At 38.9% G+C, this 14,666-nt stretch overlaps 1 protein-coding gene across 1 annotated transcript; it reads left to right on the plus strand.

Moving 5' to 3' along the window:
* The first annotated feature begins 6,611 nt into the window (after positions 1-6,611).
* On the plus strand, positions 6,612-8,695 carry evx2 (even-skipped homeobox 2). The gene is made up of 3 exons (XM_008298665.1): positions 6,612-7,005; positions 7,355-7,593; positions 8,081-8,695. Exons 1-3 carry the CDS (start codon positions 6,612-6,614, stop codon positions 8,693-8,695), a joined length of 1,248 nt encoding a protein of 415 aa, XP_008296887.1.
* Positions 8,696-14,666: the final 5,971 nt, after the last annotated feature.

Raw genomic sequence — 14,666 nt, forward strand, 5'->3', positions numbered from 1 at the left:
GAAGCAGAGCCGAGCTGAACAACTACATCTATAATGTCTCAGATAAAAGTTTAATCATGCAAGACCACAACACACAGACGGCTTTTGAACTTTGTGTCCTCTGTGCATTTTATTTTAAAATGTATAAATGTGAGAGGCCTGAGATGTCATTCTACTTCACAAGTTGAATATATAGAAAATGCAAACCCTCTCAACATGTGCAATTTAACTCTGACTTAAGTCCATTTCCATGTTTATTCTTCAAATGTTTAGTTAATATTTAATCGCTGGTTTCCTGAATACAAGTGGTCCATATCAAAAGCCTCTAAACCCTCTGATCTCTACCCATCACTTAAACCATTTCATCCTATTAAATATTAAAACATTTAACAATATAAACCTGTAACGCACATAAACAGACACACACAATAATAGAGACTGCATGACACAGCTGCTTTTTCTCCATTTTCAGCTACTACAACATATTTCTAACAGCGTCCATCAGTTGCAGACGTCTACTTTGTCAAAACAACAACGTCCTGTTGGAGTTTTGAGGGTGGAGCCGTCGTTAGTCGGCTCCAATTATGAAGTCAAGTTCAAGGAGTCTAGGATTCAGTCTGCACTTTAACTGAATGAGCACAGAGCAGAGAAAAAACAAAAGCAGCTGAACAAACCAGACGTTCACTGTGATGGATTACTGCTCCTATTCAAGTAAGTTTCATATTTCTGCCACTTTATTTGTTGATGGAGTGGTGTTACACTCCGCTCTGGTCTTGCAGTGACAGCAGGAGACTTCGGCTTGTGCACGAGATTGTGCACATTGTGACATTGTCTTAGCTGTCATCACTGTCTCACAGGTTTGCTCTTTATGTTAACTCAAGTTAGTTATTTATTGCAATATAACTCAAGGTGTGCAATTTAACTCTTGCACTGTTTTGCACACTTGTTTAGCCTATTATATGCTTAGATTGTATATTTTTTAGCCTATTGTATGCTTAAATTTTATATTTTGCATCTTATTATATGTTTATCTTAAATATTTTTTAGTATGTTTACTTTTTCAACTGTTTTTTTTAAATGAAGGTTCGAGAGAAACTCAATTTCCATTCTCTGTATGTGTACACGTGTAGCAGAACTGACAATAAAGTAACTCTGACTACTTTTGTAAACTCTGTCTCCACTTTATGTTGATACTAGCTTGTTGTTGTGACATACCACAAACATATAAAGCACTAGACCATGCTTGGAACAGTATTGTCAAGTGAATTAATCAGGATTGAATGTGCACGAATAATATTCTTTGACTCCTTTAAGCACTTCTTTGCTCTCTCTCTCTATATATATATATAAAGCTACTCTCTTTATATAGCTGATAATGTAGATATTTTCAGCTGTAGCCATCACAGCAGCACAGGTGCAACTCAGCCCGGCTCAGGTTTTATTGCCACTCATACCAACTTCACAACTGCTGCTAAATACTTCTGAGAAGACTTCATATGATTTGTCTGGCCTGCACTTACAGCTGTGAACAAGAGATAACATGCAGTTGTAATGACTGTAAATCATGGCAGCCTTTAGTCTCCACTGACTCCTATAACTCTGCATTGTCTGGGATGGAATGATTGAAACACATGTGTCTCTGTCACAAAAAATATTCGTGTATTCTGATTCATTCATGGATTTCTTATAGGTCTTCCAGAAATATGAGAAAATCCAGGAGTTATAGGAGTCATTGGAAACACTTGTGTTCACATGTTGTCGAAGCTGCTATTACACATTACAGTTTGACACTGCTTCCTGTGTTCCACCACTAAAATAATAATACCTGCATTTATATAATATCTCTCATATCAACTTCTCTAAGCGATGCTGTCCTTCATATTTATGAATATTATTACATCCAACAACTGCACAAATGACTGAAAGTAATAAACTGCTTTGTACCAACAAATGAAAAACAATTACTAGAACAAGTGATTGTTCATATTTAGAAGAAACTGAGACGTAATTCACATGTTCTTGCTTCGCATAATAAAACAATTCAGTGTTTTACTACAGATCAGCAGAGTCTAATTATAGTTAGTTGGTTGTTTTAATATTCGACAAGTCACTTTAGATCAGATTAACTCAGTGTGGCTGTTGCACATCTGACTGAACATTCATTATTTTTGATATAACATATATTAATTGATCAACGGTTACTAGTAACCTATTACAATGTAGGCAAGAGTTTTGAGACTTCTTAATCTGGATCATATTTTTGTTTATATCAGTTTTTACTACTTTACTAGCACTTGTGACATTCCTAATCATCTATGTGCCTTCATGAATTCATCTTAAAGTTTTCTTTAAATAAAGTCCTCACATACCAGTAGGCTTTCCATATTAAAAAACATATCAGGGAACAGATCTAGCAGAGTGAAAACAGGCTTTCAGAGAGGCTAAAGTTCCACCTGTCAGGGAGTCACAGTGAAGCCTTCAGGTGCAGTTCCACCAGCGGCCACTAGAGGAAGACTGAGTCCAGCAAAAGTGCTTGAACTGGGAAACATCCCAGACTCCTCACTACCACTACAGTCCTTCAGCTCCTATCATGTGGGAGTTACAGGAGAATTTGAAAGTTATTATTCCACAAAAAAACATTAAAGAGGACAACAACAGCTATGTCCAACCTCGGGTCCATCAGGCTTCCTTCTCTTTGTCATCCATTAGCTGGCTTATTAACACTGAGAAGCCCCCTGAGTTTCTCAATTCTTGCCTCAAATTAAAAGGCAGTGATAATTTTGTTCTTTAAATATAATGTAATCTATGTTGGCCTATATTTGTGAGGTTTTTTAGCTTCTTCAACTCACTGCAGCTCTTTGCCTGGTAAGATTTCTCTACTTGTGGGTTGTTTAGCTCACTTTGAATGTGATGCTGAATTCTCTGAGAGGCCTCATCTGATGGATATTTAATCAAATCTCTCACCAGGACAGATATTTTATTCAGTTTCAGTTTAACTGTTTGGATTTTGGTCAATCTGATCTCACTGTTTACCTCTGTCTCTGTGCTGTGTTGCTCAATTGTGCTTTTTTTACTGCTTTGCATTGGCCTGCAGTATTACTTATACTTCATAATGCATGCTGGGGTTTTTGGGTTTTTTTTTGTTACATCAGTGTTTTCTCTTCTTTCTGGTATTATTGTTGCTACTTTGGAGTCTTACAGTCATGTTTCTTTATTGGTTTTAGAGCATACTGCAACTAAAGATCAGATATCTGAACTGGCACATTTATGTTGAATCATGTATATTGTTTTTATAAAGAAAATAAAATGAAGCTAAATAAAAGGCATGGCTATGTTTCTGTATTTACGCGCTTCTGTGCTTTACACTTAGATTTATAGACATCAATGAAGAATCTTAAGGTACATATGTCGTGTATTGTTTTTGCTTGTTTATTTGTACAGGAACAAAAATAAATGAACTTGAATTGCTTGAGTCTTGTTTCCCCATAGTGTCAACTCCAGAATACACAGGAACAAATGACAACTTCACTACCACAGTGAAATATCCAGAGGGAGCAGTGACAGGTCACTGACAATGACCTCAACACCTCTGACTATGTCTCTTTTCTTCCTATCTTCACCTTTGTATCTTAAATCTGTGGCCTTAATCACCTATGAATGAGGAGAGTAGTCAACTGAGAACACGTCAAGAAGCTGTTCGCCCAACCCCGCTGCACTTCTCCCAAGTGAACATCTCATTTGCAGACACTAGCAGCATTTTGTGAAGGCTTAACAGCAAACTTTGCAGATGGTGGCTTCACATGACAGAGAAGGATAACTGTGGGATACAGAAAAAGAAATTCTTAGTATTAGTGCTGAGAAACCGTGTAATCTTTCATCAGCACGACTGCTCTTCACCTCGGCAGACCCTGCACAAAAAAAAGGCAGCTTTCTATTTATAAATCCCAAATGTTTTGAACACGTGTATAGGTAAAGTCAGCGTGATTGACTTGTGTTCTCGGTGCAGCTGCACGCTTTAACTGAAGAGCATAACATATGCATCTGTGCCTTGAATCTGCCTCTGACGAACAGCTTGAGAGCCACTTCAAGTCATCCATGAAACACTTCTTGTCCAAGTATAAATGTAGCAGAAGAGTGAGGGAGAGACTCCCCCACTAAAATGCTGTGTCACGGTTGGATAATAGTAATAATAACAGAAACATATACTTGTCTCAGGAAAGGAAATCATGAAGTTGACAAGTGGGTATGCTAGCTGGAACTTTAAAGCAGAATTCTGCTTATTTAAAGACCCATTATTCAACCAGTAAAGACAATGATGCCTATATTGTACTCCTATGATAAGATGACATTATATTAAAACCTGAACTTAACAACATGACTGGATACGTTTAATCAAACAAGAACAAGATGAGCAGCAGTGATATGTTTATTTCCTATGGCAGGCCACAAAAAGAGCAATATTTGGCCTGTTTTTCTCAAAAATAATAACACATTATACATTTTCTCACTGTTTGCAGACTATCTTTTAAGATGAAGCTCTATTTTCATCTGATGAAAGATCAAAACAAAATGCAATCAAGCCTACAAACATTTTTACTTTACAAAACATAGTGTCCATGAACAAAATATTGGATGTGCTTCACCTATATTTTATTTAATTCTGTGCACATTTAATTAAATGGTCTTCTCCTGCAAGCTGCAAAACATTTTTTAAAAACAAATTTACACTGATTTACAAAAACCGTCTTCTAAACAAATTATTAAGTGGGTTAAAATATATCTAAATTAGCTGCACATTGCTTTGTTAATAAGGAAAAATCTAACTTTATAATTACTCAATTGCTTAATAATTCTGCATCTCAGGCCTTTTGCAGTGCAGCATGTCACTATTCAGTCTCACATTGTATGTTACCCCACAGGGCACTGCAGCACATCACTGTGTTCTCAGTTAACTCCATTATATCCATCAGGATTGCAAAAGCAGCACAAACACTGCGAGGTTGGAGATGTTGGATTTACAGCTGCCACCAGTTCCTCCAAACTGGCTTTCGAAGTCCACTCATTAACATCATCAATTCCACCACCATGCTACCATGAAATGCTGCTGAAGTGGAGGACAAACACATGTGAGTCCATCAGGTAAACCACAGCTCCAGCCTCCTATTCAACAGCTTAGCATGAAGCTCAGCAATACATAAGAAAAACCTGCAGGAGGCGCCAGAGGACGCACAGAGGAAAAAAAATCTGATGCTGCCCCTCCAAGTCTTCTCACATGGAGAAACTGGGAGTCCATGCATGGCTGTTTTGTCTTTACATATCGAGTTAATGTGTGAGATGCATGTCATTTTTCTTAGAAACAGCAAACACTACCATGCATGTAGTGGAAGGTTTTGTTCAGGGACTGACGCTCAAATGAGACCAAAATGACCAGATTCTATGAAAAAAAGCCAAATATTCATGTACAAAATATTAAATCTGAGTAATTCAGTTAAATGCAGCATAAAAGCAAATTGAAAGAAAACGCAAAAAATAAGCTGCAACGAAATTCCAATGAGTGAAAGTGTGATCATCAAAATCTAAAATAACACAAAGATATTTAAATATGTTAAAAGTGGCCTTCCTTTATATATACATAAGCTTTATTCTGCGTATTAATAAATATATGCATGTCTGTGTGGTGTTATATGATGTCGGCAAATGTGTGATAATGTGCGTAATATGTGCAAATCAAAATAAGCCATTAAAGAATCAAAAAAAGAAGAAAAAACAAAAGAAGGAAAAAAGCTCATCATGGTCTCGATAAGTGAAAAATAATACTGTTAATCTCTTGTCACAGTCGTGTACCTTAATCTCATTGCACTTCATATACTGATTAAGTCGCAGAAATGGCACCAAAAAAAAAGAAGAAAAAAAAAGAGAAAGAGAGGGGAAATAAGAGGGATAAATAAAAGAACAACGATTACAGAGGGGGAGGGCGAAGAGAGAGGAGGCAAACAATAGAGAATCAAAGCATAATAATATTCCTAAATGAAGAGGGAAATGTTGCTCCGCTCATTTTATTAATCAGACTGTCAATTTCACCCAAGAGGCCAAACCCAAGAGCAATCTAAAACAGACTCAGAGATCAACCCAGGGACAAGCACCTCGCTCCTCACTCCTCTCTTCCTCTCCACTTGGATATTATTCGTCTGACCGAAGGCCGCCTCCATCATCAAGTGACAGCCCTCTCCTATTTATTTGCTTATAAACCTGTTACAATAAATGATCATTGGAGCAACGTCAGCCGAGCATTTTAACAACGAACAGCAACCACTTTTTGATGAATGACATTTTCTGCTGCTGCCGGGGAGGATGCACGGCTCGTTCTGAGCAGTCGCTCGTCGATTGCATTCAGATTCTTTTCATTTTTGCGTCTTGCTTATAAAAAGCTTTACAGACAGTTATTTAGACACAGTCGCTGAGTTGCATGCGGATTTAAGCTCCGACACAACTCATTGGTGCTCCAGCCCCCCTGGACAAGCGTGGTGGTGCTGCTGCTGCTGGTGCTGCTGCTGCTTGGTGCTGTGTTTTTATTTTTTTATTTATTTATTTTTTTTATTTTCCACCCCTCTCTTTTTTTTTCGCGCGGCTTAATGATGGAGAGGATAAGAAAAGAGATGATATTGATGGAGAGAGGTCTGCACAGTCCTGTCGCCGGGAAGAGGCTCTCAGACGCGCCTGGAAATTCCGTGCTGGAGGCCCTGGAAAACTCTCAGCACGGCGGACGGCTAAGCCCGAGAATAACTTCGGCTTCTCTCCATGGAAACCTTGGGGACATCCCGACCAAAAGCAAATTTGAAATTGACAGTCTTTTCGGTACGCACCACAACAGCGAGAACACTTCGTCGGCGGAGATTTCCTCGTCGGAGAGCAGGAAGAAAATGAGCATTTACTCCGAAGTTTCGCAAGAATCAGATATTAACAGTGATGTGGAGGTGGGATGCCCTGCGCATCGCTCCCCGAGCCAGCACAAGGAAAACAACAAAGGTAGGATTCGGGTTTTATCCTCCAGATTTCTCTTTGGTGTTGATCTGTGCTTTAGATTTCATGAGGGATTATTTTTATTATTATCACAGCCGACTGCTTTTCCATTGAAAAACAAAATAAAAATCATTTCAATTATTATTATAATTATTATTACAATTATTATTATTAGAATAAATATAATATTGTATTTTTTCCACTCGCATTTTCTCACATTTTACGCAAACCTTTTTACTGATACTATTAATCTCTGAGCTGTCAAATAAAGCGCAGGCCCACATCAGTAAGTACAAACGCATTATTTTAATTTTATCAGCATCAATAACAAATCTGGTTCCGCTCGTTTTTCCAGGTTTTTCAGACAGTTCTGGATCTTCCAACTCGAGCTCCAACTCCCTCCCGAACATGAACGGTAATTCATCGGGAGGATCAAACAATTCCAACTCCGACCAGGTCAGAAGGTATCGGACTGCTTTCACCAGAGAACAAATCGGTCGACTGGAAAAGGAGTTTTACAGGGAAAATTACGTTTCGAGACCGAGACGGTGTGAGCTGGCCGCTGCGCTAAACCTGCCCGAAACTACAATAAAGGTAAGGCTCACATTCCTGTGTGTGTGTGTGTGTGTGTGTGTGTGTGTGTGTGTGTGTGTGTGTGGGGTGCATGTGTTCGTGCAGAGACAGCAGTGATGTGGCTATGCAAAGATAATTATTATAATGCACAAATAGAGGACAGGCTAGGTGATGATAAAACGTTGCAGGATGTTTGGCTATTTTTGTTTTGCGCATGAAATCACGCTGCTGTTTGTGGAGAGCCCTGATGATGCAGCCTGACAACCCACTCACAGACTAATCCGTGGAAATTCACCTGCAAAAACCAAAAACACTTTAAGGAATTTATTTGAGTTAATTTGTGGGTTTTTAATTTCTCCAGTTCAGGAGCATTTTTTTTGTAAAGCAGCATTTCCAACAGTGCAGGTTTCAGTGTCTCTCCTGAACCACACTCTCCAGAGGTCTAAATTTAGAGGCTGAAAACAACATGGCAGCTTCAATATGGGCCTTGTTTTGACTCTGTGTGCAGGTGTGGTTCCAGAACAGGCGGATGAAGGATAAAAGGCAGCGTTTGGCGATGTCCTGGCCCCATCCTGCAGACCCCAGCTTCTACACTTACATGATGACGCATGCGGCAGCTACAGGGAGCCTACCTTACCCTTTCCACTCGCACATGCCTCTGCATTACTACCCGCACGTCGGTGTCACCGCAGCAGCAGCGGCCGCCGCCGCCACCGGTGCCGCCTCGTCACCTTTCGCCACCTCCATCCGGCCCCTCGATACCTTCCGAGCGCTCTCCCACCCCTACTCACGGCCGGAGCTCCTGTGCAGCTTCAGGCACCCGGGACTCTACCAGTCGCCCGCAGGCCTGAACAGCTCGGCGGCGGCGTCAGCGGCGGCGGCGGCTGCGGCCGCGGCGGCGGCGGTGAGCGCGCCGTCGGCCACCGGGCCTTGTTCGTGTCTGAGCTGCCACAGCAGCCAGGCGGCGAGCGCGCTGGGCTCCAGGAGCGCCAGCGCTGACTTTACCTGCACAGCTTCCGGGCAAAGATCCGAGAGTGGATTTTTGCCGTATTCTGCCGCTGTTCTCAGCAAGACCTCAGTCCCGTCACCAGACCAACGAGAAGAAAGTTCACTTAACAGATAACTCGTCACGCAGCCTCCGTTTCCTATTTTGCTCTAGTCCTACTTTAGGGGATGATAGGCCTACTTTAAAGATCACACCTGGGTGAAGAAGCAGCAGCACTGTAAACACACACCAACACACACGGAGATTCATTTCTAAAAGTCTGATCCAATTTAACAAAAAAAACAAAAAGACTCTTTATAACGAAAAACACAACAAACAGAACCATCGGAAATTTTGCAACTTGTAAACAACTTTTGTAAAGGCTCGTGCCCTCGTGTTGGACCCAATTTTATGTGTAATTAACTGACATATTTGGGGGGTTAAAAAAAAAAATTACAAACCATCTATTTAATTCATTCTGTCCTCATGCCTCAGTCAGTGTGCCATTTTAAATTCATTTCTAGAAACAGTCTTGTTCACATTTCTGCGGCTCACATGTCCAGCATCCAACGTGACCAACCAGCCATGCTGTCCTTCTGGTTTTAAAATACAAACGTGGGCTAATTGTGCCATCTAAATTTAGATAGCAGCAGCTCTACTGTATATTTTTTTCTTTTCTTTTCCTTTTTACCCAGCAGCATATCTTTCTTCACTAGGCCTAATAAACTCAGATTTTTTTTTATTTTTTTGTTGGCAGCAATATCTTCTCCAACACCCAGCCTGTGCTCTGTGGGGACAGCCCTAATCAGCTAGAAGGTGCATCTAATTTTGCAGCGCGTCTTTTTGGTGTCAATTTTTATGTTAATAATGAGAGGATCATGACAAAAATTGCCAATCATGTACCTAGATGGAGCTCCTTTGAATACGTGACTGTAAGAAAGTTCCTCGTTTTGAGACCCGCTGTCAAGTGCTAACAACCCGCGGAGGGAAGTCATTAGACATACAAAAGAGCTGGAACAAAGCGACAGTGCTGCTGGTACACAGAATGCACTGTGTGAGGATCCTGTGTGACACATGGAGGCTTGGAAATATCAGCTTTCCAAGAGCCCCTGATTTTATTGTTTTTTTATTTTTTTATATTTTCTTGCTGTGTGTTGATGATGAAGGGAAATACCTCGATATATCCTCTCTTTTATTTACATTGCTGAACCTCATTATAACAAGCCAGTATTTTCATAGGTGTGTAATCCCTATAGGACCTCTTCACTCAGCACACACACACACACACTGACGGGACTGAGCAAAGGCGAAAAGTTCAGGCAAAAATAACCGGCTTCTACAATCTGTCTGCGCCTGTAAAAATGGCTTTTTTTTCTCTTTTCTTTTCCTCCTTTTCTTTAAAGTCGTTCCTATTGGGACATCACCAATATGTTAATTATAAAACATGTGAAGTGTAAATCGTTAAATATTTTTGCAAATATCACGGACAGTCCTACTGATACAAGCTGATTTGGGAGGGGGGGAAAAATGCACCAAGAAAAATGTGGATGGTAGGCTATTTTATTTTTTTCCAAACACATTTTAATTCCTTTCTTTTTATTATTATTATTATTTATTTTTGTGTGACTTGCTGAATGTTTTTTAATGTTAAAAACACTGGATGTACTCTCCAATATGACCATCACATAGCCTACAAAAAGAAATAAATTGGCGTGTAAATTCACCAATAATCCAAAATTCACGATCTGCTCTGTTTTTTTTGAATTGACAACTAATTATGGAGATTTTTTTTTTCTTTCCGGTCCACTCAAAAGAAGAAGAAGAAAAAAAAACAAACAGAGGCTTTGAAAGGGCTGATAAACAGGCACTGAAATTAAATGAAAATGTACTGGCCTTTTGTCCCTAGGGTCTCTGTTATAACTCTATATCTCTGTATTTAAAATATCAATGACTGTATGAATTTAAATATTTTAACTTGAAAAAAAAATGTGCAATATGAAATGTAAATCATGTTATTTATTGATCGTGTTTGTTCTTGGGAAAATAAATAATAAAATAAAAAAAAAAATCATCTTTACACATTTCTGCTTCTTTTACATTAATGACATGACAAAGAAATTTAAAAAAATAAAAAATAATAAAAAATTGGACGCCAAAAGTGAAGTCTGTCACGTGCAACAGCAGGGTAGGAGATCATCAAATTGGATTTTTTTTATTTTAAAGAAGGTAAATATATTTTAAAACAACACTGGAGACATTTTTTTAGAGGCTTGTTTAGGCGCCGTGGCAGCATATCTATAGAAAGCCAGTGTAACATTAATTAAAAAACTACGTGCAAAGCTACAGGGAATATGAGGCCTGCCATCACGGGTCATTCCGGCCCTATAATTTACCATTATTTTTACATTACCTCTAAATGATACAAGCTGATACTGTCGTTAATTGCGCTTGGTTAAAATATAGCCTACACCAGAATGGCCCCGAGGGACTTTAAGATAAGTTGCTTTTTTGAACGTCCCCCATTAAAGAAATAGGATTAGGGGAGCAAATATGGGCGTGATATATCACCAGGTTTCCTTGCTCTTTACTAAAGCGAAGGTGCTGCAACCCCATACAACAAAGGCACCGAGATAGATGGAGGTGTAGAAAGGAAAAGACAAGAGGCCAGAAAAACACTGCCCACAATAACACGATTAGTTTTGTATCCAATGTGCAAGACAAGAGAGAGGAGGGAAGGAAAAAAAAAAAGAAGAATTCATCATAATGCAGAAGACTGTCTGTCACCTTCACTGAATGGTTTTTGACAAGAAAATAAATCTTTGGGCTTGTTTAATATATTTTATATTTTCTTTATTTCGGTGCTAATAGAAAAACCAAATTAAATGTCCAGCAGCGAGATAGAAATGCAAAGATCGATGATCCTGCCCCTACTGTCCAATCACCCCTATTTAATTGACTGTATTTTCAGGGTAATTGAACTGCTTGTTGTAAATTGAGGATTTTATAGAAACGACATGAAAACTACATTTACTGACATTCATCGCATCTTTGACATTGATTATCTGATCAGCGCCGTGTCATGCTAACCTCCAATTCTTCATTACACACTGTTTATGAGCTGTTACAGAACAACTTGCTTGTTCCAGAGTGATTGATTGCCTTATTAACGCGTGTTCTTGTAAGTGTGACCGGACTGATTACGATGCATATGTTTAGAATAATGTTTCATTTAGCTGACTGCGAGTAATGCAGGGTGACAGCTGCTGCGGGAGGACAAAAAACCTAAACTACAGGGAGCAAGCGGGGCCAAAACGCATTTAAGGTGGAACTAGGAGACGAGCGCGGAGCCCTGGTTTGGTCCAAAAACGCAGCCGCTCAGCACCCAGATGAGGGAAAAAACTGGCAGCTCCAGTGTGCGCCACCAAAACAGGACATTATTCCAACTAAATGCAGTCGCTTTTTAATATTTTTTTCCCCTTTTTGCTGCTATAAATGGTTTTTAAAAAGCTGGGTTGCACTTTTTGCGGCTGTTATTCAAAATCAATCAAATCTCATCCAACGCATCATATTGCCAAAATTTTTTTTATAATTTTTTAAAAAGAAATCTGAAGTTTCCACATCCAGCCTCACCAAAACACGAGCCAAAACGCGCCACATGAACTGCGCCCTGATGAGATTTATGCCACCATTATGCTTCTAAAGTAGTCTCTGCTCTGTTTGTCTCAAATCATTGCCTCTGTTCAAATGTTACTTTCATATATTACATGACATTAATTCAACTATAGCTCATTAAGACAGAATGAAATGGTTAAATTAACTTATCAACTCATAATGATGATGAATGAGGTATTAATTCACATACAAGCTGGCCAATTTGCAATTTTGCGCGTTTTGATGGTTCTCAAATAACATTTAATATAGCGGGTCATCCCCTCAATCAATTACATGAGCGTATGAGTCAGTCGCACGGAAAATCCTTTTTTCATGCATATGTATTGAAACGTGTTCTCAATTAGTTTTTTTGGGAAATTGCTTTTATTGGTTTAAGAGCAATTCTTTCTGTGGTCCTGCGATCTGGATGTGGTTAAGGTGGTACTGTAGGTCCACAAAGAGTTTCATTTGTTTTTGTAGATTTTTTATAGCATGTTTGGGGAAATTTAAACTGGCAGCTTCCTGTAGAAATACACTGTAAATGAATTATTATTATTATCATGTATGTCCCATTTCCTGACACTGTAAAATGTATTACATCTGGTCAATCAGTAACAAACTCTTTCTGGAATATTTATTTATTTGGATAAAGAATGGAGTTTTGCTTGTATAAATGCCAACTGAACTGAACATTTAGAGCTAAAAATACAATAATTTAAAATAGTTAAAGAAGCAAAGTCATTAGGTTTCCCAACCAAGACCATGAGCGCTTATACCAGCCTCAAAATTACAAAAATAATAAAACATGCTTCTAAGGGGAAATGTGCAGGTCATTTTTCTTGCATTATTTACATGATTTCCATTCTGTCCTATTGCCTTTGTAGAATTTGGGGTCCTTGGTTGTGGTCTCACTGCTCTCCTCTGTCACTGGAATTAGCATCGCCCTTGGGGAACCCGTCACAGGTTTAAGTATAGGAGGCCAAACAACTGAACCCTGCTGGAAACTGCTGTAATCTTCAAATATCAGTAATGGTCATCTCTTTAAATCACATTATATTGATTTTGGGTACATTTTTTGTTCATTATATGTGGTTAACTGGTTTAAAAGTCACTTCTTTCAGCGACCTTTTGGAGAAAGCATTTACCAGCACAACCCATTTTCAATACGGTGGTTTAGTAAATATGCTATGTACCTCTCCTTGCGGCACTTCCTGAAATAATCTGAGTCTCAAAGGATTTCCTCTTTTACATTTTGGACAAAACACACATAAGTGAAAGCACTAAAATATTTAAAGTCTATGGAACAAACCCACATTATTTCTCCAGCGACAAAAATATCCTTAAGTACATTTACATCAGTGTCTCAAACCAAAAGCACATTCATGGAGGTTGATGGACTCAAAGTTTGCATCTACTGTTTTTAAAATTTCCACAACACATTATGAGAATAGTTTTCTGCTGGGACTTACCTGAAAATGTTAAAGTCAGAGAGAACGCTTAAAAAAAAAGCCATCTACAAGCATGTATGCAGAACAGTTTCTAATCTTTGGACTTGATGGCAGCCTGACCAGCCCCTGAATACTTCCACAACGGTAGAAATACAAAGCAGACAGACAGACAGATAAATGTAATAATAATATGGACTTATAGAAGTGTTTGGACTGGGAGCAAGCAGGCGTTGACCTTTAGATTTGCATATTAAAAACCTAAACTGACTGATGGTGGCAGATTGTCAATTACGCACCACCTTAAAATTCAGTCAGTTAACAAAAGCAATGGTGAAAATGTTTCCCCATAAAAGACAGTATACGCTGTTGGTTTGAACATAAAACAATCTATAGGCTTACACTCAAAGCATAAAGACTTAAGCTTTCATGACATTTAAACAACGCAGTACGGGTAGACAACCAGAGGAAGCCAAAGACTTTACCAAGCATGGTTCTGATGTCTTAGGTGTGAAAAATAAAACTTATGTGCTGTATATCCATATGCTCCGTATGTTCCACACAGTAATCATTTCTGCAGGATATAGTGAAATAAAGTGTCTATCAGGCCTTCAAAGAGAGTGAGAGTACGACATGGAGGCAGTGCAGCCATATTTTGACAAAACAACATATGGTGATTTTTCCACATTTTGGTCCAGAGACCGAGATATCTCAGCAAGTGCTGGTAGATGGGCACAAAATATAGAACAGACATTCAGGGTTGGTATATGGTAATGTCATGGCTTCAACTCATGCTGCCACAAGGCTGAATATATAGTCATCAGCACAGTGTATGTATTGGAAGCATTGCCATGAAGTTTGGACGGATACTTTTCTGTCCTAAAATATAATAATTTACTAGATAGTTAAATTGTACCATCCTCCTATGCTGTATTTTGCGTGCACTTAATTGCTAGTATGTTAACAAGCTAATCTCAGACGGCGAGATCAGAGAAAATTCAGTAAAAGCAGAA

Source organism: Stegastes partitus, unplaced genomic scaffold, assembly GCF_000690725.1.
Source record: "Stegastes partitus isolate 25-593 unplaced genomic scaffold, Stegastes_partitus-1.0.2 Scaffold1337, whole genome shotgun sequence".
Lineage (NCBI taxonomy): Eukaryota > Metazoa > Chordata > Actinopteri > Pomacentridae > Stegastes > Stegastes partitus.